Source organism: Cydia splendana, chromosome 2, assembly GCF_910591565.1.
Source record: "Cydia splendana chromosome 2, ilCydSple1.2, whole genome shotgun sequence".
In the NCBI taxonomy this organism is placed as follows: Eukaryota; Metazoa; Arthropoda; class Insecta; order Lepidoptera; family Tortricidae; genus Cydia; species Cydia splendana.
Genome location: NC_085961.1, coordinates 21,547,893 through 21,575,496, shown reverse-complemented (window position 1 = coordinate 21,575,496; position 27,604 = coordinate 21,547,893). Strand labels below are relative to the sequence as shown.

The 27,604-nt window shown below is 36.4% G+C and overlaps 1 protein-coding gene across 6 annotated transcripts in view; it reads right to left on the bottom strand.

The window, feature by feature from the left end:
- Positions 1–27,604, bottom strand: part of LOC134805565 (uncharacterized) — a 77,012-nt gene that overhangs the window by 34,364 nt on the left and 15,044 nt on the right. Inside the window, exons 1-2 of one of the 6 annotated variants that reach the window (XM_063778853.1) lie at positions 25,190–25,252; positions 24,370–24,629 (exon numbers count right to left, since the gene is read on the bottom strand). The exons of the other annotated variants lie outside the window; for them this stretch is intronic. Of the exons in view, the coding sequence (XP_063634923.1) occupies positions 24,370–24,403 (34 nt within the window). The 5' untranslated portion in view covers positions 24,404–24,629; positions 25,190–25,252. Of the gene's footprint in view, positions 1–24,369; positions 24,630–25,189; positions 25,253–27,604 lie in introns of those variants that run through there. 6 annotated transcript variants of the gene reach the window in all.

Sequence of the window (27,604 nt, the reverse complement as noted above, 5' to 3'; positions counted from 1 at the left end):
GTGCATAATGACACTCGCATTCTATTGTTTACACGACCAATCTTAATAGCTATTATTTTTCATGTGATTTAATTTCCAATTTAATTTAAGGGCCGTTTAATATTGTCACAAATACAATTGAATGAATGACAATCAAAGACTTTCCCCCTTATTCATAAAACTTTACGGGACTGATTAAATTATGTTTTATCACTTTCTTACAAATACATACCTAAGTCAAAATTACAGATAAAGACAAGCGGTTATTGGCTTATGAATGAGGGGGTTATAATTCGTACATTTTAACACTAACGATAAATTGCTCTCGTACGTTCAAAAGAAAATTACATTTCAATGAATCTCGAAATTTAAATGTCATTAAACAACGGGACTTCAAAATTATAAATAATTTATAACGAAGGTGACATGTTGACATCCTTTTGGAGATAAAAAAGGTCTGTAACTAATGATACACTATATTACTGTTGCTGTTGCCGACATGATAAGGGTTACAAATTAGTAAAAAACGTCTACTAGGAGAAGGCTATACTAAACAACAGCTCTCAACAGCACGAGCTAGTCTCTAAAAAGGCGCTTTTCATTAAAGTTAGGTCTGTATTGTTGCACAGAGCTCGCCCGAGCCTCAATAGACCGCGTCTCGACGTTTTAGTGCAGTGTGTTTGCTCACTCCACATCCACAGCTGCAATGAAACAAATGGCGGCATGGAAATACTAACTGTGACTCATGATACAGAGACAACCGTCTATCTACTCGTGGTTTGTTACGTATCAATTCTAAATCGATACCTAATATTCCAAAAGCCGTAACAACACGCTTCTTGGGGATGGTTAGTATTTGTGTTGATCAAAACATGCTAAGTTGCTAGCAGAAATTAACATCAGGTTAGTATGAGTAAAACTACCGTCGTCGTTCCACTGTTTTCTTGCTCATTAAAGGCAAATAACGTAGGTTAGTGACATCCTTTGCAATTACTTTGCGGCTTTGCAAACAGAAATACTTAAACACAAATATCAATTAGGTGTCGGTTTCACCTAATGCTACTAGGATATGATATGTCACAATAGCAGTAAAGCACCGCTTAATTAAACAATGCAACGATTTGTCGCTGGCACCGCTGTCGCCGCCGTCCTTGGCTTGGCCCAGCGCGGCTGGCGCCACCGCCGATCCCCTCCATCGCAAGCCCGCTGTCTCTGCTTGCGCATTCAACATGTACCCAAGTCAGTTGACTTCCTCATAGCCAACTTACATCTAATGCTCCTGTGTTATATAGTACAATCACACAATAGTAGTAAAGTACGGTACGGCATAAATAGGTAGGCACCTAAACTATCCAACTATAGGGTATTCGCGTCGCCGCCGTCTTTGTATTGGAGCAGTGTGCGGCTGGCGCCACACAGCCCGTTCCCTCTATTGCATTAGGGCTGTCCCAGCGATCACCTAATTTTCTCTGTCTTTATGCTACTAACCATATTAGCACTAAAGTTAGTCAAGTATTAGTTAATTTCGACAGCGCTACCTGTTGCCATGATTCTTGCCGACCTCCCTCCAGTTGTTGCAATAATAGCAGTAAAGTACCGCCCAAACAAACAATGCACCGATACGATGTTGGCGCCGCTGTCGCTGTCGTCCTTGACGCAGCGCGCGGTTGGCGTCATTGCTAGTCCCCTCTCCTACCATACACCGCATCAGGGTTGTCCCTTTTTATGCATTCGACACGGTCCACAGTCAGATGACTTCTCTTTTTCAAACCAGTATGTAAAACAATTATGAGAAGAAGAGAGAAATAGAAGAGGAAGGTTGCTTCCTTTTCTTCAACACTAGAATTACGACCCTAGTTTTTCGTATGCTGTCGTGTACTGTATACCTACCACTAATGTACTGTGTACCTACGTTATTTACATTAAATGCATGAAGGGATTGCATACAAATAGTCAAGTATCTTTTAAGTAATTTAAACCTATTCTGTTGGTTTTCTCCAAAACGAAATAAAAGCTAAGCTATCAAAATACATGACTGTTGTACCTGCACAATCTTATCTTAAACAGCAGGCCCCAATTTCACCACGGTGACAGGTGCGACAATTGTAAAACATCGCTGTTGCTGACGTCACAGGCGACCATGGGCTACGATTACCACTTACCATCGGGCGGGCCGTATTCCTGTTTGCCACCATCATTGTATTATTAAAAAAACTTTATTATATCGACAATTGTCAAGATTTCAGAAGAATTGTAGGTAATTCTTGACAGGAAATGACGAGTTAGGTATATGTCGGAATTTCGTGACAATTGTCGTGTTTCTTGCGACAATTGTCATAAACTTAGCAAGAGAAATATCTGTTTTTTTTTCGATATAATAAAGTTTTTATTAATAATACAATGATGGTGGAAAACAGGAATACGGTCCGCCCGATGGTAAGCGGTAACCGTAGCCCATGGATGCCTGTGACGTCAGCAACAGTGATGTTTTACAATTGTCGCACCTGTCACCGTGGTGAAATTGGGGCCAGGTAGTACTCGTTGACAGTATCTATCACGACGTCTAACGTCTTAGAATAAATAAGTATAAAGCGGTCTGGTCGCATTTAGGAAATTGTGGGTATTCGTTTTATTGCGTGAGTCACGATATAATTCCAAGCATCGGACTCGCCATAGGCGTAGACAGTGACTTATGCTACCGACGTCAATTTACAAGAATTGCCTGCAGTAAGTAAACATATGTGTTTGTGTCATTTACGTCAAATTAAAATCGAAAATAAGTAAATGAATGGACGGCAACCCTAACAAGTCAGTGAAACAAATTTAGCGTTGCTACAACTCCAGTAATTTATAGTTACCAAATCCGTGGAAAAAACGTTCCTTAGCCGACTGATTGATAGCATGTTTAAGCTGTCGTTAAACATAATTTACTAACACGGCCAAAGCTCATTCGATTTTCGTTAGTTGAATCCATGTCAAGTGACTGGTATGGTGATCCCGCTATAGAACGGTCTGCAATACTGAACAAAATCAATAACTTCTGCAGACAAAACAAAAGATGATCGTTACGACAAGTGATGGGTAAACGGTAAAGCCGTCGACCACAACAGCTCGGCGTTAGCCGCAAATACCGCATTGACTTTCTAAATCCAAATGCACCGCTCGCTGTACCACTCACACGAAATCAATTTCAAATAGGAAACGTCATTAGGAAGCAAAGATTGCTATTGGAGACTGGAGTAAATGCTGGTGACTGGTCGGGATGACGCGTTATTCATCAACGTACCTACTTATTAATAGGAGTAATAGGCAACATTTATTTATATTTTTTGGTACCTATAAAGGAGCAATTTGTCATCCCATATTGTTAAACTGATGTTTGGATTTTAACTGTTTTAATTATGTAGATTAAATAGGCGTATAAAAGTTACTATGTACTTACGATGTTTATTCATTAGTAGGTATGTTTTTAAACTGTTGTTGCAAAATAAAATAAAAATCTAAACTTAAGTAGGTATGTATGTATTTGTTATCGTCAAGTGATCGTCAACACTTTCGCGCAATTTATTTGCTTTATTTAGTTAAACATTGCAAAGAACGAGAAGTAATAAAACGATAAAGTCAAATTTACGTTTATTGTCCGATTGCATGACATTTAGGATTACATAAACCGCACTGCGAGTGAAATGATATCCCATAGTTAAAGAGGTAAAATATCCAAATGTGGGAGTTGATTGGGATGTATAAATAGAACGACCGGCATCCAAGCCGGCTGGCGTGGACAATGGATTCCATTCCGTAGACGAGACGTACGTTATCCATATGGATGAGCAGCTAAAGGGCATTCGGAATTTAACTGCATCAAACTCTATTTAATACGTATGGGTTACAATGTGGTTCATATATTTTTTCTAATAAAGGTGGAGATGTTTTTCTTTATATTTAGGTACCTATTGCACTTATCCATCTATTAAGCTTTTTTATCATACATACAAGCGGAACATGCATATGCGTACTTATAAAAAGAAAATGTATTTTTTTTATATATTTTTTACATCTTGAACTAATTTATCGAGAACAGATTTGAATTGTATTAATTCATAATTTGTTGCGGTCTTTGCAAAGTCTAATATGTATTTGCAGGGCTATCTACCTATTTTTTTCATAAACACAAAAATCAAGGAGCATTCATATCAAGCTGACAGAGCTTAAAGAAGAAAATCTGCACGCTAGCATCTTTACTAGGTACTTACTACCTACTTAAGAGTACTTACTCTGTATTATAAATGATCCTCAATACTTAACCCTCAGATATAGTTTTTTTGCATTAGAAAAAATGTAAACAATCTTGATGTCTTTTAATTGATAAGCACGTTTTAAAAATAGTCACTGCAAATATGTAACAATTATGAATCTAATACGATCATTTATATTCTTCTGCTTTCATAAGTAATAGTTGAGTGATTTTTAAAAAGCGTTTTTCAATTAAAAGACTTCAAGATCGCTTATCTTCTATCTAATGCTAATAAAACGAACTATACGCAATGGAAAGTATTAAAAAATTTAGAAATGGCGATGACATCGAAGTTACACTAACTCAGGATATAGAAGTTACACTAACGGGTTAACTAGTTAGTAGGTACATAGTTAAGGCTGTCAGAACGAACAAAACATGCCTTGGGTGCTGGGATAAACGTTATCGCAGTGACGTCTTTACCACCGGCTGATTTGCTCTGCGCTGGGAAAACTCGTAAATTCCGTAAGCGCTAATTTGAGCTCGCAAGAATTCCAGAGAGTAGCCTTGAACTGATGCGCAATAATATGTTCTAGCTTTATAACTAAAGTGCTTAAGTTCTGCATACTACTCGTACTTAATGGCTACGAGTAGCTGTATGTCTTACACAGACGTGTACTTGAAGTAACTTATTTCTGGAGTACCATGCTTCTACTAAAACCTACAGACTCCCGTAGAAAATATACTAAAGCCAATTATACTTTACGTTAAGTTTGATTATTTACCTGGGAATCTTATCCGATATCTTCAATATCATCATCCGTGTTGATATAATCTATGGTTGATCCAATCTCCCTTAGTGGATGTTGTGACTAATGTATCATTTTAAAACTGTTCTTAAACGCCTGAACACTTTATCTGTGGTAAAATAATCTAGAGGCTTGAGCAAATTTTTAAATTAGTTTGTGGTTTTGTATCACGATTAGCAAAGTAATTGGGGTTATTTAACCTACTTTCTGACTTTAATAGATGATGCGATAGTTAGAAACGATAACTTGGTCTTCAAATAATTATATACCTCTGTAATTCAAGTAAATTTGCATGCATGGTATGTATTTAGATAGGTGCCTATACAAAATATACATATCTTAATTTATGGCATAATTGTAGAGGTAGTTTGAAATATTACATGCCTAGATCATTAATTTTTACAAGCGTATCGTTTATCTGATGGTAATTAACAATGAATGCTTGCAATGATTAAGTCGTTAAGGTAAATTGAGATTAGTCAAAACAGAGACGAAATAAGTAGGAAGTAGAATACTCAGTTTTCAAAAAAGAGGTCAGACGCACGAATTGACGGTTTGCTTAATTTTTGATGCTCAATTTTAAATTTCACGCAATGTTAGAAATACCTACTTCTGAAGCGCGAGCGCGTGACCGAAGTGGCGACCACGCGAATTCATTATGCATAAATCGTCACGATTGTATCTCGACACCGTAATTACAGCATTTGTATAATAATCACGTTCTTTTTGTTAACTGTGAGATATAGAGTTTGTGTAAATCAAATAAAATAAATGATAAAGTTTCTAGCACTTCATTTAAATGTAGGCGACGAATCGTATCGATGTTTGGTACTCATACGTGTAAATGCAAAAATGCTTAGGTAAATAAATAAGATACAATTTGCGATACAATTAGTTAATGGCCATTTTTATCCCGGATATGATATACATAAGTATATAGATAGATGAATAAGATTAGATAAAAGAAAAAGGGAAAGCGACAAAGAAATGAAGTTCTTGTGGTGATTCTTTGCGGGCAAAACTTAGAAAGTAAGTAATAACAATTAATGTAGGTACTTATAAAATGATCACATCTTAATGATAGCGCTACTATTTAGTCAGTACTTACACATCATTCCTTTGTTTCATTTTAGCATGTAGGTGGCACTTACCTGAAAAAAAAAGAAAACTTTAAGAATATCGTGAAAAATATATCAATTTATGTTGCTCCCGAAATAAATACTGATAAAGTGGTAAAAACGGAAAGTTGGCAAGTGTCGTTGCCATTAAACCGCACAGCACAGGTGGAAACATGAGATTGCCTCTCCTTTGCTTATATTGAACAGCCAAATTAAGACGAACATTTCAATAGTCCTACTTTTGTAGACGTTACAGTCAATATTTTTGCAAAAAAAATATTGTAGATGTAATTAAGTAATCGTTATATAAGAAACGTGTGTAGAAAGCTTAAAGTTGTCATGTTAGTAGTGTTATGTGTTATGTGAGTACGTTATTATGACTCAATAATTCATTAGTTAATACATCACGAGCCAGATGACATTCGTGCTGGATTAGGATTATCGTCAACTTCCGATCTAACCAGTCGTTTGCGTAATGCATAAGTTTTGTCGATCTTGCCTTTTACACGTAATATGTGATAAATATAGGAAGTGCTCAAAATAAAGTGGAACAAGATACCATTATATTAAAATGTAGGTAGGTCCATAGAGTTGATGCCGAGAACTAGAAAGATGCTTAACGGCAAGCCGGTTAAATTTACTTATAATAATATTCAAGACTATTATAAGTAGGTAAATTTAATTCAATCGGCTTGCCCAAGAATATATTATAGGCAGATATTGGTGTTTATCTATTACAACAAAGACTATATTGTGTTGTGTACATACAACAAAATCCAAAATTATACCATAATTACCTCCTACATGTGACAGTAATAGCAACAAAAATGTATGTGATTATTACGCTCGCGTGGGTACTTACCGCAAAAACTGTAAGTAATTTTCTCGTATTTAATTATAACAATTATTTGTAACATCCATACAATTATGGAAAAGGATAGCAGCCATAAACACGAGACGTCAACGTGCAGCGGGGTGTTAACTGAAATGAAAACCGGCAGTCCTTCTGGATGGCTGGTACTTGTACTGAAGGACACTCTCCTTTGTCAACTAGTTGCTCACCTCGCTACGGCTTCAGCGTGTCTAAGTTAAACTAATTTGAAACTTAGTGCCTTAATCTTAAAGATGTAATTAAAAGGTGGAATGATACGGAAAATGGCTGAATGTGCTGCAGCAGAGCGTGAACCATGAAAGGATGAGCTGTAAGCTAGACTGCAAAAAATCGAGAAGAGCAAAAGACCTTACGCAAGTAGGTACTGTATGACCGTTTGCCCACAGAGTACTGAGGTATAGTCTAATATGTTCTATTCTCTATATTATATGTAAACAGAATGTGCTAAAGAAATAGTAACGGATGAACACTTGTTCAGTATCTAGTACTAACAGTATTAAAAACCCCTGAGAGATGTTTTTCTCTCGCTCTCTACCTTTGACCAGTTTTTATATCTACCTAACTTTCAAATACACTACACACTTATTAAGAAACTACCATAATAAAACCAGTTGGAATGAGCAAAACAGGTCTTAATTATTTTTAAATTATCTGTCCATTTAATGTCAACGCTAAGTCTACAAAAAATGGATTCTGTGTTGTTAATATGTGCTAATATGTACTTGTAAACGTTTATAAATACACTGGCGTCAACTGAACCACTCAACGAATCGTACATTACACGGGTAATTTAAAACCCATCAGCAATTAAAAGGGCTACTGCTTTCACTGCATGCGGGTGCGGTCCACACATGAATAAGCCCATTGACTCGTGCCAGAAACGTTTCCTCCACGTGATTGTGGTAAACAAAAACGGCTTTGAAAATATTGTGGCAGTCGGGTCAGCTTAAATCAACACTAATTATTACGCCGAGATAAAACGTCAACCTGAATGAAGCCATCATTTGCATGTACGTAATAGTTAGTTGTTACGCAATTTTTATCATAAAATAAATGCTGTCTCAGCATGCCTTGGTAGACGGTTTCTTCCGATCTACGAGTACACAAAATGCCACTGTTCAGTTTACACCAGATAATTTGAATTACAGTATTGACAGAATGGGCTTGATAATGGACTACACAATTGTTTTTTTACTCAATTTGCACATTCAGTTTGTGGACTATAACATATATGGCAATGGCCTTTATGGGCACTTTAAAAATTCAGAATTTACAAGTTCCGTTTCTATTAAACCTAAAGGAATACATTTTTGTATTTCGTTTATTTTCGTAACATTCGTTTATTTTTTAGTCCAAATCGAAATGCCGAGGTAGCTATAGGTAAGTATCTTAATTTTAACTATAATATGCTCTTGAATTCTTATTTTTAAAGTTCCCCATTATAATTATGTACCTAGTTAGTCCATGAAACAATTGCCAGTTTGATTTCTTTCATTTCTTAAAAAAAATATCCACATAATTGTATAGGCTCTGGTATAGGTATCCATTTTTAGAAAAACAGGTAGGTAAATATGTCGCATATGCCGCGTTATATACACATAGTCATCGTTAATATCCTCGTTAGCATCGTAAGGGTAACCTATTTAATGACATGTTTACAATTCCAACATTCTTTATAGCCTACGTGTTTACGCATAAAAGAGATTAGCCAACATCTTATGCAAATGTTGACCGAGGTCTGCGAAAAATTGGCAACAAACAAAAAATGGCTACTTTCCCTGATGTCACCAGCAGTAATGTAACCGTGATCTAGGCAAACACTTTCCACTGTGGGTGTCAGCCCGCCCATTGTGTTCAGCGAAAGCCGAATAAAAACAAAAGATATTACATAGGTAACTTATTCAACTAACGAATTGGATACGAGTACGTCTAGCCATAGCATGAGCATTTTGTGTTACACAATCGTGCTAATAACAAAGGCGGAGAGTTAGTTATGGTTATCTTACCATGCTGGTCGTAATTATGGCTGTACGGAAATCTTTAACACATGCATGAAGTAATTATCACAAGCAGGAGCAATATATAAACATCAAAAAGATCCATAAGTGCTCGTTTTCAGGTGTAATATTGTTACTTAAGTACTAAGAAAAAATATATCTTTAGCAGATTGTTGTTACATAAGTCACAAAGAAATGAACAATGCTTTTGCTGTCGATTATCAAAGTAATTGCAGAGATTACAAAGGCAGCATTGTGCGCGACAGTAAGAAATTAGTCTCACAATCTACTCGGTAGAATCTGTAATGTAAAATGCAGCAAAATGCATGCACCGTCGCGTCACATTATTCAAATGTAGAATAATTAGTCGCAAAAACGTGTTATCTGACGAGTAAAGATCAAGGTGGTCCCCATTATGGTTTATTATGGTAAAAAGTAACACGTTAATTAGTAAAGTGATCGCATCAGTATCAGTAGAAAGCTGCGCAGGTGGTTTTTCTGCACATGTCGATGGCAGGTACATACTGCGCTAAACCCGCCTGAGTTATCACCTGTCTCTCCTTAAGATCATGGCACCAAGCTCTCTCTATTTAATGGCCTTCTAAGAAATACTAATAAGCGTGTGCCACAGACACATTATTAGGTCACAGATTGATAAAATACTGCAATGAGTTCTGACTTTTCTGCGAATAGGTAGGTATATTGTATGTACATACATAGGTACTTATTTGCAAAATCTAATTTTACTTAAATAAACAAAAATAAAGTAAGAAGGCAAATTATGACAATATCGAAAGAATTTTGAAAGAGAGCTCGAAGTGGCTCGAACGATGTAACTATGTACAACATATTATATATTGTATGTATGATCATTAAATTATCATGTTATGATCAAAAATGTTTTAAATTCAGTACTAATTTAAACATGTTTAATTAATGTCATAACCTTACCTTATACACTTTAGTTCAGCAGTATATAGAGTCTGAAAGTTTATTATTATACTTCGTCCCAATGCCACTTGGCACCCGAGACACTCTGAACGTGAGACGTGAAATATAAAAATGCTAGGCGCCGCCCGTGTTGCTGTGTATAGTTATGCAGTAATTTTGACACAATATTAAATTCCAATTGACACTAGATTACATCGTTAAGTATAGGTTTTTTCATTTTAAGTACTTTATGAGCAATTTTTTCTCAAGGGACCGTCTGACAAACAAAGTCTAAGCGACACAGATTAAAATAGTTCTGTGCTCAAAGTTTGCAAGGCGGCACCCAGCCAATTCAATTACTCCCTCATTCTCTGCATTTTGGCTGGCTCAAGGAAAAATTCGGCAACAAAACTGTCACGGCCGCAGGTTAACTTCCCCTGCTTGCATTGCATTGCATTATAGGAAACGCCAAGGTCCGAGAGCTAAATATGTGAGTAACAGTCATGTTGTCATGTAACAGTTAATGATAGCTACATCGTGCTCATTCTATTTCTTCATCGGAGCATAATCTTTGTTGGTGATAGTTTCGTGAATAACGCATAACGCCCGAAACGAACTTTACTGTAGTATTTGCAATTTGCAAAAATATGGCGGCGTCGTTTTATTACTCGTGTTAAATATATTATATCTCTTGTTGACATACTTAATAAATCTTAATTTAGTGTTTCTAAATATTAATTACTTTATTAGCATATTGCCTTCTATCAACGTGTTAGACTTAGAACGAGTATGTTCATTTGAATTCGCATCGTCATTCGCTTGCTCTGACAATCTCGGCTCGGCTTTTTCTTCCATACCTCTCTCTCGCCCGTCATCTCATCATTCACTTGCGCTCGTTTCATATCATCTCTCATACAGTCCATACCTTTTCCTCGGTTTTCCTTTCCTCTTACCTCCGTCCGTATGTTGTTAAAGTTATGGCTAAGTGGACTCACAGGAGAACGTCTCACTCGGAGGACACGTATTGCGCAATCAAAGCGCACTTCCGTTTGACTTCCATCATAACTTTCACTTTTATGCGATCTATTGCTTATAAGGAAACGAACAATAAAACAAATACGTATCTAATTATACGCTTGTTATAAGATTTTCTAATAGGTAATCATAACGACCATAGAACCTTTTTATATAAGTAGTACCTACCTATTACCGCGGCAATAGGTAATTAATTTTATAATACTTACCCAACAACGACCAATAAAACAAAAACTAAGACGATATTTCTGTTGCTCTAAGTTTGCGTAGGTATTCTAGGGTAATTCGTCAATTACTGGTTACTGTTTAAGAGCTGGCCACCTTAAACTATAATAATGAATTCTATTCACCTATAAATAAACAGAATTATTTTTAGTATAAGGTGGCTAGTTGTTGAAAGGTGGTCTGGCCAGTCATTGATTTAGGGATTTAGGGTTGATTACAGTACATTCATTTCTCAAGGTATGGCTTAGGGTTTTAAAATATCCAGTACTATAAATAGTTAATTAAATTCAAATTCTTCGACCTGAATATTTTTCTATGGCACATGTAGCAAGGAGAAGACGCTGATCTCATTTAATGAATCACCTCGCCATGTTGGGTACTCGTCTGCACCAAAACGGGCGCGATACATTGAGCATCTAATAAAAAGATCGGACCAGATGTCATAATGCCACGACTTGAAACGATTCTAACGAACGAAGGTACCTAACCTTCATGAAATTTGGCGTCAATCAAACTCACGAATGTAACCTTGACCGAAATAACGCGACTCAATATTTCTATAAAGGCAATAATAGCGCAAAAATATGACTTAATCGCCTTTAAAACAATAGCTCAAGCTGTTGAAAGATTGCCCCCACACTAGTGGTGTCGGATCACTACCTATTGGCACTGGCATTGGATGGGCGTCAAATATATGAGTGTGTGTTCTAATTTTGGAAATAGTACCTATGACGAGTATCATAATTTTGCATTGGAATTCTACACATCTCTAAAACTTGTATTTATCAAGTACTAAGACACGAAAACGCCTTCATCTTTTTATACACCATTAAAAAACCATGCAAAATTAGTGAAAGTCTGCTGTACAGAGATAATAAAAGCTACATAAGTAAAATCTAAATTTATGAACCAGTATGTAAATAGATATAAGCATAAGTACCTACATTATGCCGAGGATGCAATATTATGAGGATACGAGTGCCCCTACGGAATGTAACGAGTGCGGCCATGACACAAAATTACATAGCTATGTAACGCAGCCCGACCCGTGGACTCATTGCTAATTAAGCAAGCTGAAGCACCAACCAGGAAAACTGTCGTAGGTATTATCGTATTAACCACTTGTTTCTGTTGTTTATCCGACCATGACCGGTGCTCGACCGTCTCGAAACAAAGAAAGCCTTTTCCGCGTCATGTTTGCTGATGATTAACGTGGTTGGCGAAAAATTTACACTCGCCGGTTTACTTATTTGCAAATCCGGTGAGACCTGATGTTTTAACCTACATCTCTGTAGGCAGTGTAACTAGTAAATCAAATAATCGCCAAAGAAAAACTACTGAGGTATTATTATATGACAATTAAGTCAGCAGTAAATAACGACCCACCTAATTTTGAACAGAAAAGGAGGTAAGTATTATAAAAGGATGCCCGATCTAACGTCTGATGTCACAGACCATTCTCCAACTATTATAATCTGCTCCCAATAATAACACATATGTATTTAATGGGATGTACGAATTGAATCAATATAAATCTTGTATTATTGAAGTGTGTCGAGCCGGGTATCTGAGAGGCCCACTGAAGAGGTTCGCACCTAATAACCAGACACTTAGCGCTGTCTGTTCTCCATCGCCAGCTTACTCGTATCGAATTCTTTCGCATTATTTTTAGATGCCGCATGCAATATTGCTTCGCGTACACTAGTTTGACACTAGTGCGTACATTTGCATGACAATATTTATGGGCCAATTATATCACTTCATGTAAATATTTAGGTACCGTAAGACTGTAAAGTCTATCACTTTAGTCGTACCGTAAGCAACATTTTTTTTCAATTAGGGATGTAATGCACGAAGTTCCAACGAAACTCAAATTAACTTACTAAACAACTTTTACTACCCAGGCGAGGATCATAATCTAAATTGACATAACCCATTTCAGAAATTTTGAAACCAACTGAAAATTGTGAAAAATATTTCAAAGGCCTTATTTTCACGTTACTAATTACCGCGATAGTTAATCAGCAGCATTTCATCGCTATTGTTTCTATGCCATGGCAAGCTTTGAAGCAATTTATGGGTTTAACTAGAAAGACAATATCTTCACAATAGGGTACTCTCAGCGAACTAATATTCTTATCAGTCATCTTAAGTCGCTGGGAAAATTTTAAGCAGTTTTCTCGTACGACGTGACATTTGGTTTTATTTGACATTGTTGTAAGAAAGCTTGCTAAATAAAGACGGCAAGCTTGGTCTTGGTATCTTGAAGAGAATGGTTAAAATGATTACATTCTGATGATGACTTTCATGTAAGTACCAGATAAGTTAGCCCGCCAAGTGATTGAAAGATAAAAATCTATAAGTACTAATGGCGTTATTCATAAACGCGTTACTGGCCTGAATAAGCTATGAATCGTTTATCTTTATCTGTCATTTTGACTTATGTATTTGTAAGAAAGGGATAAATAGTAGATTGTACAACAAGGGCATAAAGTGACCCATTTTTACCCGAGGCAATTTTTTAGTCTGAGCGAAGCGAAGACCAAAATAGTAGACGAGGGTAAAAATTGACATTTATGCCCTTGTTGTACACTCTGCTTTTCACTTCGATTGCGAGGAAAATAAAATTATATTTTTCACGGCAATTTATACCACGAAATTGTCGTAAAGCGAAAGAACATAATACATAACCAATTCCCGCCAACTAACTTTTTTTTTTTTTTTTTTTTAATTTTCAACATGTGATCAGAGTTTCAGACGCTTGGTTTTCTGCCAAGTCAAACATTTCGGAGCATTTTTGAACGATAATCGACTCCTATTTTATGTGATTTACTAAATTTAATGACAGAAAATACGGATTTCTAATAAATTGTAGCAAAAATAAAATAATATAACAAGTTTTGTCATCTACACAATTTTATTGCTCAGTAAAATTGTGCAATATGTTTTAACTGTTTGGCTGTTGAGACCGATTACCTTAGTTTTAGAAGAAAATTTTAGTTTTATGCTCTAGAGCATAAAATGCGATTTTATGTCGTCTACGTACGATATAAAGGTGCACTTTTTGAGCATGAGAAGTGAAAACATAATTTTACTAAATCAGGCCAGTAAAGTTGTATGAATAAGGGGTAAATAAAAATTTGGTACGTGTGTACAAAACGTCACTTTATGACATTGTGAATTAGCAAGAGGCGTCCGCTATATCATGTCATGTTATACAGTCAGTATCAATAGAGTCTGTGCGGAAAGAGAAGAGTCGTGGAATGTAAGAGAGTCCATACATTTCACGACTCTACTCTTTCCGCACAGACTCTAGTAGCGGAAGAAACAACGGACCAAACGTATCTGCCACCCTGGAAAACTTTTCCATACATCTCAACTAACTATGGATTATACAGTTGGGCGTTCAAAAGTATCTCTCACAATTTAATTGCTCAACATAATTATAGAGACATATATCTTTCGATTAAGCTACTAGAGATTGGTCTGATCTGCTACTTTTGATGCTTACTGTAGGATGTTAATACGCCTGCAAGACAAGGTCGACAATTTTTTTTTTTCAAGGAATTATCTATATTTATTTACCACGGTACACATCTTTGTTAAGAGTAAAAGTTATAAACCTAATAGGTTATTGCCATCTAGGATGCAGACTGTAAAATATCCGACCGGGACGAACGCTAAAATGGCGAAGAAAAGCGGGCACCCAGCCAACAGACTATCCGCCAACGATTTCAAAATTTATTGTTTACTTCAAAACTTATACGGATCAGTTTTGAAATGTTTGAACGAGAGTTTTATTCGTTATGAACGTGATTTATAAGAAAAAACTTCAATAAAGTCAGTTTTTGCATGTATTGAGATAGGTACAATTTATAAAAGCGCACATAACATTACTACATATACCTAATCAACAGTGATAATAATGCTTCATCTTACTTAAGTATATCAAAATTTAATTACAAGAGAATAAAATTAGGTAATGAGTAAAATTTCTTCAAGCCCTATGCTTGTTTGCCACAGTCGTAGTATTAAAGAATGGTAGAATTTAGTAATTTGCTGGCAATGTCACACATATTGCAATATCACGCGCTGTCATTAAAAAGATGCTATTTATTAGTCGTGTCATTCTACTCGTATTAGTCACTCAAGTGCGTATGGGGAGTAAAATTAATATTCCTAAGCTAAGCACGCAAAGCCGGATGTTTCCCTCCCCTCAGAGCCGTGTTGAGATGCATTTTTATCAAGCGTAATCTAGTTATATGGATTACGATTTTAATAAGCACCCTTTGCGGACTTCGCGGTATATACTTATTACAGTATCCAAGCTTCAGAGTTTAGTTAATTTCTATTTCCTTACTTTATAGCTAGCGCTCTAATTGTTAATATTCGTACCTATCAGACATACCTAAATTCATACGATAAGCAAAATATTAGAATGCCTTACAAAAATAACTAAAGAAATTAGATTTTACGCGAAATTAAGTAACTACTCGTATTAACAGTATTAACTAACACGCACGTTCTTATGTAAGTGGCCGCCTTCGCTTACCATAAAAACAAGGGTGTAACGAAAATATATCGATGCAGACAGAGGGTAAGCGGGGTCGGTGTCCTAATCCACCCCATGCCAGCCGGATTCCAGGAAAGTCTCATTGGATTCGAAACCGAAGCCAACTTTCTGCTGTTAATGTAGGTATTAAATCACTATCATTTTACAGTAAGATTCTTTTAGGGTTTTTGTGATGTACAATATGTTTTCATTTTAAACCACTGTGATATATTTGACGACTGTTCCGCTTGTGTTCATACTAATTAACTACCTAATTAAAACTTTTTACATGAAAACTGGGTCATACACAACGCAATTTTGTAAAAAAATATAAGTAGAGACACTTTTTGATGATATCTATTATAAAAGTCAATAGAAAAAGAGTAACCCATTATGAGGATAAGAGTACAATATTTGGACATATCCACAGGAGAGACGTGAATCTAATTGCTGCGTATGACCCAACTATGTACATATAACCAAAATTTATTGGGGCAAAACTTTTTACGAAATACATCTCTTGAAATTCAATCAAACGATAAATACAGTAATAAATGAACAGGAAAATCTCATCTTCCAATTGGTTAGAAAATTGCCGCAATGGCCTTTACGTGTATCAAAGATTTATATTGCATGGGGATAAACTAGCCCCATCGTTGCCTCGAGGCGTTAATCTCCCGTAGAGTTTTCCCGGAAAGTACCGGATGAATCATCGCCGCCCCCAAAGGGATGCCGGTGAAAATTATATGTACAGACAGTATAGTCAATCTTGATACGCGTGAAGGTTACACGGCTAAGCCAAAACTTTTAGGGCTATATATATTGTTACACTTTTAGCCGATTACTTATAATAGGTCATGTACAAATCGCATTTGTAATTTTATACTGTGCTGTCATCAAAACGGATGTAAAAGTACCTATAGCTTATTTACACTGATATCCAAGCAAAAACCAGCAACGTTTGTTACTTTTCTATTACTTGAATTCAACAGTAAAAATATGTAAGTACAGAGTTATATTTTAGAGTACCGGTGATTCATTCATGTAAAGCGATCGCTAAGGAAAACTAAATTCGTATTTATTGCACGCAAGAGGGATAACATATTGATTTCGTCATCTCAGCCATAAGACGTCCACTGCTGAACATAGGCCTCCCCCTTGGACCTCCATACGTGCCGGTTGGAAGCGACCCGCATCCAGCGTCTTCCGGCGACCTTAACAAGATCGTCTGTCCATCTTGTGGGTGGACGTCCTACGCTGCGCTTGCTAGTCCGTGGTCTCCACTCGAGCACTTTTCGACCCCATGGGCCATCTTCTCTGCGTGCAATGTGGCCTGCCCATTGCCACTTCAGCTTGCTAATCCGGTGGGCTATGTCGGTGACTTTAGTTCGTCTACGGATCTCCTCATTTCTGATTCGATCACGTAGAGAAACTCCGAGCATAGCCCTCTCCATAGCTCGTTGAGCGACTTTAAGTTTTGAGATGAGGCCGATAGTGAAAGACCACGTTTCGGAGCCGTAAGTCATCACTGGTAACACACATTGATTAAAGACTTTCGTCTTGAGGCACTGAGGTATGTCGGACGAAAAGACATTACGTAGTTTCCCGAACGCTGCCCAACCGAGTTGGATTCGGCGGTTGACCTCTTTCTCGAAGTTGGACCTACCTAATTGGACTACTTGTCCTAGGTAGATGTACGAGTCAACAACTTCGAGTACCGAGTTCCCAACAGAGACTGGGATGGGCACAACATTGGCATTTGACATAAGTTTCGTCTTGTCCATGTTCATTTTCAAGCCCACCCGTTGTGAAACTCGGTTGAGGTCATCGAGCATCATGCTGAGTTCCTCCGTCGACTTTGCCATGACTACGATATCGTCGGCAAACCGAAGGTGAGTGATGTATTCGCCGTTGATGTTGATGCCAAGTCCTTCCCATTCCAGGAGCTTGAAACACATATTGATTTAAACCTTTTTTTTTATACAATAACATGCATATAGGAATTGTAATTAATAACTTGATCAAGTAATTACGAAAATTAAAATCACTAAGTATGCCACTCATACAACAGAGAAGAAAATGAGCTCAAGTCATAATGCCAAAAGCCAAAATCCATCAAATTATATAGGTTATAGTGCGTGCCAAAAAAAGGCATACAAGTAGGTACCTACATATTGTACAGGCTGACTCGTTAGCAAACGATAAAATGTAAACAAATACATTCAAAATAAAACAGCTGAAAGGCAACAAACCCGATCCATAAATGTCACCTTTTATGAGTCGACTACATACAAACAAGCATGAACGTTTAACAGCTATTCTACAGCGACACAGCGAGGTAGGTATCGGAGAAGATTTGGGCCAGTGTACTTTAGTGTTATCAGTTAATAGGGCTGAGACCGTTGACAGTAAAGTGTCCTTTACAAACAACTTTACGACGTTGGAAATTACTTGTCATTTTCTTCGCCCACGATATTTTTTTTAATTTATGTAAGTTACAACAGTAATAAAATATCCATTGCAGATAATAGATAAATCATACTCGTATAACATCTCTTTAAATACATAGTTTTAAAGGACAAAAACGTCAAAAATTGTTTCTCTTAAAATAGGTACCTATAAGATAAAATAATTTTCTATAAACAATTAGGTAGGTCCTTAGGTAAAAAATATAATATACATATTTGCCATACCTACCTACTTTAACAAAGAATAAATATTCTTTGTTAAAGTAGGTACATGTGAAAAAAATTAAATATTAGGGAGCATAGTCAAAAACTCAAAAACATCGAAATGTTTTTTTTAAACATGCTGTTTGTCTGACATAAGTAGGCCTTGAGGTCAAACTCTCTACTTGTACAATGTTGTAAACTTTCAAATCAATTTTGACACGATGAATTGTGTGCAAATTTAACGAATATTATAACCTATTTTGACCTACAAGCATTATAGGGCACGAATTCTATATTTTATCAAACGAACATTATTTTAAATTAAGGTGATCTAGGTCAAAACCGTACATGGTCATACAACAACTAATAGGTGTACAAGTGTTTGTAGAATAGTACATTTGAAATGTATAATGGTCATCAAAGATTGTGTGCCTATGTACTAGGACCTAATATGTACCGGTCTAAGACCGGTACATATTAAAATTGATTCACATTGTTTACAAATGTTAGATATTGGTTAGATATGTATGTACGCCAAGCAACCAGCAACGAAAATATCAGCTTTCTAGCTTATTATATGTATTGAATACCTACATAGAATACCTAACAACACTAAACTGTTGTATTAAATATTTCACTAGTCCTTATTTCTCGTCAACATTAACGGAGAATTAAGACACAGTTTTTGGCGTTTTAATTTTCTCGTTTACCTTATCTTAATCCCAACCTTTCCAGTCAAGGTCTAAAGCAACCTTGATACATATTTAACGAGGAAACAAAAACACAGTGAAACTTAATAATTAAGTCATGGTATTTTTTTACTGTGCAGTAACCGAATCTCGTCTCAATCCGGCAATGTCGAAATGGGCACGCTAAGCGGACGAATACTGCGTGGAATTCTTAAGACTCTGACTGCGTATCAATTTCACTTTTGCAGCTGCCCATCCAAGTGAGACTGATGTACAGTATTAATAAATTTAAGTATCGGCTAAATTTTTTACCAATATCAATGTACAGCTTGCCCAAATTATAAAACAAATTTAATTTCTGTCTGATATTGTTCTGTGATATGATACGCATAGAGTTTATAAACATCTTTACAAGCTGACTTTCCAAAAACATATACATATACACGACCTAAGTGTACTGACACTTAGTAAGTGTAAGACACTGCTCTTAGAGGCGTTTTCTAAGGTCAAGTTCACCATACATATACTATGGCGTACTTGATCTTAGCAAAACGTACAGACAACTTTACAAGCCAACGTTCCAAAAATATATATATGTATATATATTTTTGGAACGTTGGCTTGTAAAGTTGTCTGTATATATGTATATATATTTATGTATATATATTTTTATATATGTATATATATTTTTGGAACGTTGGCTTGTAAAGTTGTCTGTACGTTTTGCTAAGATCAAGTACGCCATAGTATATGTATGGTGAACTTGACCTTAGAAATCGGACAGGCTATACATTATACTTAATTAACTTTAATTTTCATGCAAGAGTTAAATTTCTACAGCAACGAATCCAATGCTCTACTAATATAATTAAACGAGTAAATACTTATAAGTATATAGTAAGAGTAAATAATACATATAAGTTAATACATGAAGTTACCAATATACGAAGCTCGAAGGTACAAATGATACCCGTTTGAAGTTGACTGAAACAAAACTATCTGAAGGCAAAATCAGCCGGATGTCTAGTCCGCGTCTGCATATGTACACTTGAAATAGAACATAGCCATTTCTTCCTCGTATTAAACTGCCAGTAGTGATCACGGCATTAAATCTATAGAGTCAGACCGAGAAACGACTGCAGCGATTTTGATATCCCACGCAGTGCAAGTGTCATTTTAAACGTCAAACTTCTATGAAATTATGACCTATAAATAACACTTGCACTGCGTGGGCTATCGAAATCGCTGCAGACTTTTCTTGGTCTAACTCTACCTAGGTATATCAATTTATGTTTCGCGGTCTGTCGCTTTTTGATAAGAAAAAATTGTCGGTGGCCGACGTGGCCAGTGAAGAATATCTGTAAACTAAAGTGATTATGGTTGGGGAAAATCGCTGCAAAGAAATCAAGACCGAACAAAATGTAAATGGCGATATAAGCGTGTTGATATATTTTGATAAAAAAGAGAAGGCTAAGAACCTTTAATCAATTCATCGAATCGTGGTATCATACATATCAAGTGCACAATAGAGCATAATATTTAGTTATGTTTGCCGCACATTTATGTAACGATAACAATACCTAGCCCTGAGAATTCGGATATGGATCCCGAATCCGTACCCACGCGATAACGAATAATTAACAGTGTCTTAGATACCTACATCTCAGTATAAGTATAGGATGAAAGAAAGCGAGGGAGTCATCGATCGAGTTAGGAAACTCTCCCAGACACCAGGGTGTATAGTGCAGTCAATCAAGGGAGACGGACTTCGGAATCGGACGCTCGATATTGTTAAACTTGAGGACATACAAAATAACACCTACTTTTATTGATTTCCTTTACGAGTAACTATTGTTCACATTTTAATTATACCTGTTTGAATCAGTGTACATATTTTAAGGAATTGTAGTCAGGGTTGGTTCTGTTCTGTGGTGTCAAACAGCCGAAAAATATGAAACGTTCGGCGATACAAAATTCGTATACCTAAATTTCTATTTCTGCTTTACCCGAACAGAGAAAAAACAGCCTTTATGTGTAAAGAGAGAATGAAAAATGAGGTACCTACATTACAATAGGGGAGAGTGAGCTAAGATAGAGCACCTAAGGTTTGATTCCAATAGATTTAATCCAGCTCTATTTTAATTTATTTATTTATTTATTTGAGCGTATTCATCCCGTGAAGACTTAAACGCATCTTCTCTCAACCATATATTTATACATAGGTACTATTTAAGTAGTAGTATGTTTACTAGGGTTTATTTCTCGAGGCACGGGAATTCTCGACCACGATTTCTCGAGTTTCTCGAGTATCTCGAGAAATTTTGAAAGTTGAAAAAAAAAACACCTTTTTTTGCTTTATTGCAAGTTAGACTCGTAGGAGTCGTAGGTTAGATCAAAAATCAAACAAATGGTAATTTTATTGTTCCTACAAATGATCATCAACAACAAACAAAAAAAAACTATAGGTGTATTTCATTAGTTATTTTTATTTAACAAAATGTATACAAACCACAATATAGTATTTTATTAGGCAATTAATTTAACTCTATGTGACAAACTTACAGAAGTTTTACTACGTAATATTAATACTTACTCAACTTAACAATGAAGCTGGCAAAATTGTGCTATTTTGCTAATAGGATAAATACCTATATCGAGATGATTAGATTTATTAATCTAGTTTTGTAATATTTGTTATTAAATGGTCCCATAATTCGTTTTTTTAGCATTATAAAGAAGATAAGCGATCTTGACGTCTCTTTTTATTGAAAAACTTATGAAAAATAAGTCACGGCAAATATGTAACAATTATTAATCATTAACGATTTTTTTTAATAAAAATACAGTTTAGAATTGTTTACCTTTTTTCTAATGTTAAAAAAACGATATTATGAACCTAAAACTAGACGAATTATTTACACATAATAGTAGTTCAAAAGTTTCAAAACATGAAAATCAGCTGAAGCCAGAAAGATAGGCGACGGATCAAGGCAGTTTTTTATTTAGTTGGTTAACTAATAAATGTTTGTAGTACCGGAAAATGTAAAAAAAAAATTGTTTACATTTATTTAACTACCCAAAGAAATAAACTATAGACAAATCAAGTGTTATACGCGTGTTTTCTTTTTACTTATGACAACAGATTTATTTCTCGAGTTCTCGAGGCATTGAGTCTTTTTTTCCCGCCTCGCCGAAAGACAAATTTCTCGAGATTTCTCGCCTCGAGAATTCTCGAGCAGAAACCCTATATGTTACGTATCTACCTCCAGACATTAAGCATGTGTAAAGTTGCGTTTACATGGTTAACCATTTACAACTTCCTTGATTGTTAATAAAGACTACATTACACTCAATTATAAACGTATCTTTTAAGGAACTTAGCGGTAAGCGAAACGGGCGTTTCCTATGATAATGGTGTAAAATTATTGTACGGTTTAACTGTTTTACCAAACATACTTATTTAGCACCTCGTTAAAGGAATAAAAGGCTTGTTTGAATTACAAAAGCCCACATTTACATCGGGCCTAGACACTTCCGATGAGTTTCATTGTAATTCATAATACATTTTGTCTCGAATGGACTCGTTTCTAGTTTAACTTTGCCTTCGAGATCCCTAGCAACTATGGGTAAACGGAGATCATACTTTGTGCTGGTTTGCCTGGTAATACGGACCAGAAAACATTGTTAATAATAACTGATCAGCAAACAGTGGTCAACCAGGTTAAGTTATGATTAATCAGCAATGCACAAAGCAACCAGGTTTGCATAGATACCGGTTAGAAAATTTAGATCATCATTACAAAACCTCGGTTGTTTACTCAAATGATAATACTTATACACATACAGTGTGCCCTATTTATTACGTTTGTGGAGTCTGGTGTCATCCATCACTTGTAGATATGACAGTTAGTAAATAAGCCTTCCTTCGTGTTTTTTTTTTCAATAAGACACTCAGACCAAACACATAGGTACCTTCATTATAATTAGTAGGTAAGTAACTATTTAACACAAACTTCGAACGGAGTGTCCTTAAACTGGTGTAGGCCGACGTCGATATCCGTGTTAATTTTTCTATTTCATTTTAGGTGTAAGTATCGAGCAAACTTTCTGTAGGTGTAGGTAGGTAGGTATTAGTCGTTAGTGGGCTGCAACACGTTTATTTTCAAGGCAACAAGCAATTTCTAGGGAGATAGATGGTCAATTAGAGTTCGTTTGTGTTAACATTATAATTAGACTAACAATCAGTTTGGAGTGGGAGCCCCATGAGTCTAACCGAGGAGCCGGTAGACCTCGTCGGCGATGGCGGGATAACTTGGACTCCTTTTTGAGAGACTGGCCAGATACAGCACTAAATAGGGACGAGTGGAAAAGAGTGGGGAGGCCTTTGCCCAGCAGTGGGACACAGTGGGCTCTGAATAATAATAATAACAACAATAAGTTCAGATGAAATTAGTTTTAGTTTAACTCAGCTACACTGCCAAGAAAATGTAACGAGATTACCTATCACTAGTAATCGTGCAAAGTGTAAAGGCCCTACTCACCTTGCAACTAATCGCACGCAATTTTTGATACATTGTGGCTTTTTAATAGATCAATTGAACTCGTAGAAGCTACTTAGCCGGCAATGTAAGTTTAAAATTAATAATGTCAACACAAACGAACTATTAGGCGGCCTTAATCAAGTAGTAAATCTACTAGGTAGAAGTTCGAAAGTAATGTACGAGTATGTAGGTAGGTAAAGTAAATATGTACTAAAACGGTACAATCGGTCACTGTAGGTAAAAAATTGTCATCTAAAATGATCTGTTTTAATTTCTCTTCAGTGTAGTTACTAATTGAATGTTAAATACCTACATATGGGTTAGACCCTTAACGCTACAATAGTGTGAAGACAATACTTGACACTATAAACAATTGGTGTTGGGCAAGTGTGGGGCTGTGGATGCGGGAGCGAGGTATTGTTTTTATGATGGTGATGAAACCGAGACCTCGCCGGCGGCTGCGCCAATCGCCACCGTCGTCGCTCACAGTCATCGCAATTTAAAAGATTAGGAACGCCTCTCTAATAAGAGGACGGGGGGCGAGTAACACATCTGTATGGCCGTAATCAATGTTAATAATTGGCAATAAATATTTATAATATAGCTATATTAATGGTCAATTGAATAATTAAGGTTATTTTAGCGCAGATTACTTAATTGTTTAAAACAGGGGGGTAATTAGAAAACCAACTATACCATTCGGGCGAAGGTCTGTGAGCTTGATCCGCATTTTCTCTTTCCAATATATCCTTTATGATCGGTCGCTTTGGTGCCAAATTCGCGTACAACGCACCTTCATCACTTAGCACTTTTAACACTTTGAGGGTAAAATCACCTCACATTTTGCGTGTTCGATCGATTTAATTTAAGTCAAAAAGGATAAAAGTAATCAAGAAGATATTTTAACAACCACTTTTCACATTGTTTTTGCACGTGACAAAACACAAGTAAAGACACTGCAACGTGAAACAAAATAAATAAGATATTTGTTAATATGTAGTACAGTAACTGCGTATCGCTTGATTTGACAGCTGCGAGCACGCTATCCCGATCCAAATATTGGCTGATCGCGTGAATGAGCGGCGGGGCAGACAGGGAGCGCGGGGCGGGAACACCCTGAAGTCAGTCGCGGGTGCCCGCGGGAGCACGGGACGCGGGAACGGGACGCAAATAGACCGGGATTAATCCCACTATACTACGACTCGCGCGCTAACACATCTTGATACTTCGTCTGCCACTCAAACTAAATATAAGAGTTTCCCCTCAAACTAACTAATCATAATCATAACTAATATAAAACACTAGAATTAAGGCCGAACGATAATGCACTGTAGTGAAAGACAAAGTATTGCATTATGATGCCGGAATTCCAGCGTTTACAACATGAAAAACGTGCAATTATTTTATTTCGTCAGGCCCAAATTTTATTCTATAGAGATCAAATCAAGCGATAGACATGTACTGAAACAATCAATAGAGATAATCATATTGTTGTATGGTGTAAGTTAAAACTGACGTTGTTAATCGGATCACGACTGCACCACCGCCGTATAACCGTCTATCGCGCAAGCGCTGCGCGCGCAACTGACGTACACCTGCGGCCGACTTCAGCGTGGTCGACGTCACTCGTGTCGTGACAACAAACCCAGTTTCTCTGTGGCAGAGGGGTGAATAACAAATACAAATTAACAGGTAAAAAAGAGATAATTCGTGTAATGTGGCAGATGCTAAGCGAGGATTTGATATTGACCCGCATGTTACACATCGCGAGCCCTTCGTGTCATGTGTGGACCCTCAACAATCAGCCGATGCCAAACCTCTGACTCATGCGGGCTTTAGGTACTAATTAAATCTAATATAGAAGTACGATGAAGTACCTAATCCAAATGACAAAATTAAACAGCGACTGTTATAACGTACTGTATATTGTGGGACGTATACGTCTGAAATAGTTTAAAATAAAATGTACCCATCTGTTTCATTTTCTGTAAACCAAAATTTGATGCTGGCTTATCATTAAAACGAAAGGGGACGACCCACGCGAATTGGCCTTTTCATACAAACGTAGTCCTCATTTTACTCTCTGGATATGTATTAACATTATTGAAAATATTTTGACACAATTGGTTGTAACTTACAGCTATACCCTACGTTTGTTTTTTTTTCGATTTTTTACAATTGTTATAAGAGTTAGGAGCATTTAAAAATGTGTACCTATGAAATTTGTTTTTCGCTCCTAATTTTCACAATAGTCAACAAAATCGATAAAAGTCAAACGTAGGGGCATAGCAATTGTTAATATATGTAATGTATATCAAATTATGCAAAAATATTTTCCATAATGTCAATATCCGAGTGTCAATAATCAAATGTCAATATCAAGAGGACATTGAGGATCCCGAATCCCGAGTTTTCACTGCAGATTTCTTATCACCCTATTTAACCTAGGCATTGTAATAATAACAATACTTAACAACTGGGAAGTTGCCGCATTCGGAATCTCGTTTCCAGACACTACTTCCTGGTAACTATTGTGAAAATTTACAAAAAAAAATCTCGTATAATAATAAATTACTAAGCTCGCGATTCTTAGTGGAAATAAAATAAAAATCCCAAAACCTAAAATGCATAGAAAAAGTTACTTTTACATTTTCTAAGTTTATCGCGAGGTCTACAGCTCAGAGCCACTAATATATTATGTTTCAGTTAAATGTTAAATGATTGTAGTTTTAATGTTTAAGTAATAGTATATTGTACAAGGCATATAAATAAGAAAATTATTCCTTAATATTTTATTCTTTGGCAACGTATTTTTGGGCCACCCTGTAAATTTAACGGAATTCGATATTAGATGGTACGTATACGTACTTATTTCTACTCACATTTAGCATGTCCTCTAGATGCAGTCTAAAAAACCGAACGGTACTTTTGCTAAGTCGAACCACATTGGGCAGTAGGTAATGTGGGATCGGCGAGTGAATGACCCCTGAGTAGCTACAAGAAAGCATTGTGTGTAACAACATGGGAACAACCATAATTTAGACTAAGCCCGCTTAGGTACAGCTAATTAATTACCTAGTTCATCTCTTTTTGTATTCTCGGGGAGTTCCTATTCTGCTAATCGTGAGGGCTTGTGAAGATGGACGGATGTTCTTAATGATTTTTACTCTTTTACGCAAACACAGTTTTAACCAGGACACATATGCCGTTTAATAACCTATAATACAGTAATTTTATACATTTCGCGTTTGCGTTAAATCCGGTAGCTTTGATTTTTTGCAGACGTGTTTATGATGTTGGCCCAATGAATTATACAAGTTTGTGACTTCGAGCGCCGAACGCAACTTTGTCAAATTTCGAAAAACCCGCGAAAATTTCGGTTTTCTTTTAGATTTGGGCGATTATAACCCTAAAGGACTAGTTTTTGATAGTGCCTTCTCAGGACGTTTTTAAAGTGGACTAAATTTGCTACAATACGAGACTAGAATTGTCTCTGTACATTTAGTAGTTTCCGAAAAAAAAAAAAAATGAAATTGTATTCGTAGGGTAAGTACCTAAGTGCAGTGAATATGCACTTTTGTCTCAGGCGATGCAGCTTGGCACGATTGTTCCTAAGGTCAAATAAAGCTGATTTGGCCAGGTAGCTTGAGACCGTACCGTGCCTACCCCCCAAAAAGGGAGGCGCAAGGGTCGGATCACCAGGTCCAATCTATGCTATATTTCTTCCTGCTCTTAGCAACTAGGGCAAGTAATATATCATTTTCCTTTAGGGTTATAATCGCCCAAATCTAAAAGAAAACTGAAATGTTCGCGGGTTTTTCGATATTTGTCAAAGTTGCGTTCGGCGCTCGAAGTCACAAACTTGTATTATTCATTGGGCCAACATCATAAATAAGTCAGAAAATCAGAACTACCGGATTTGACGCAAAAG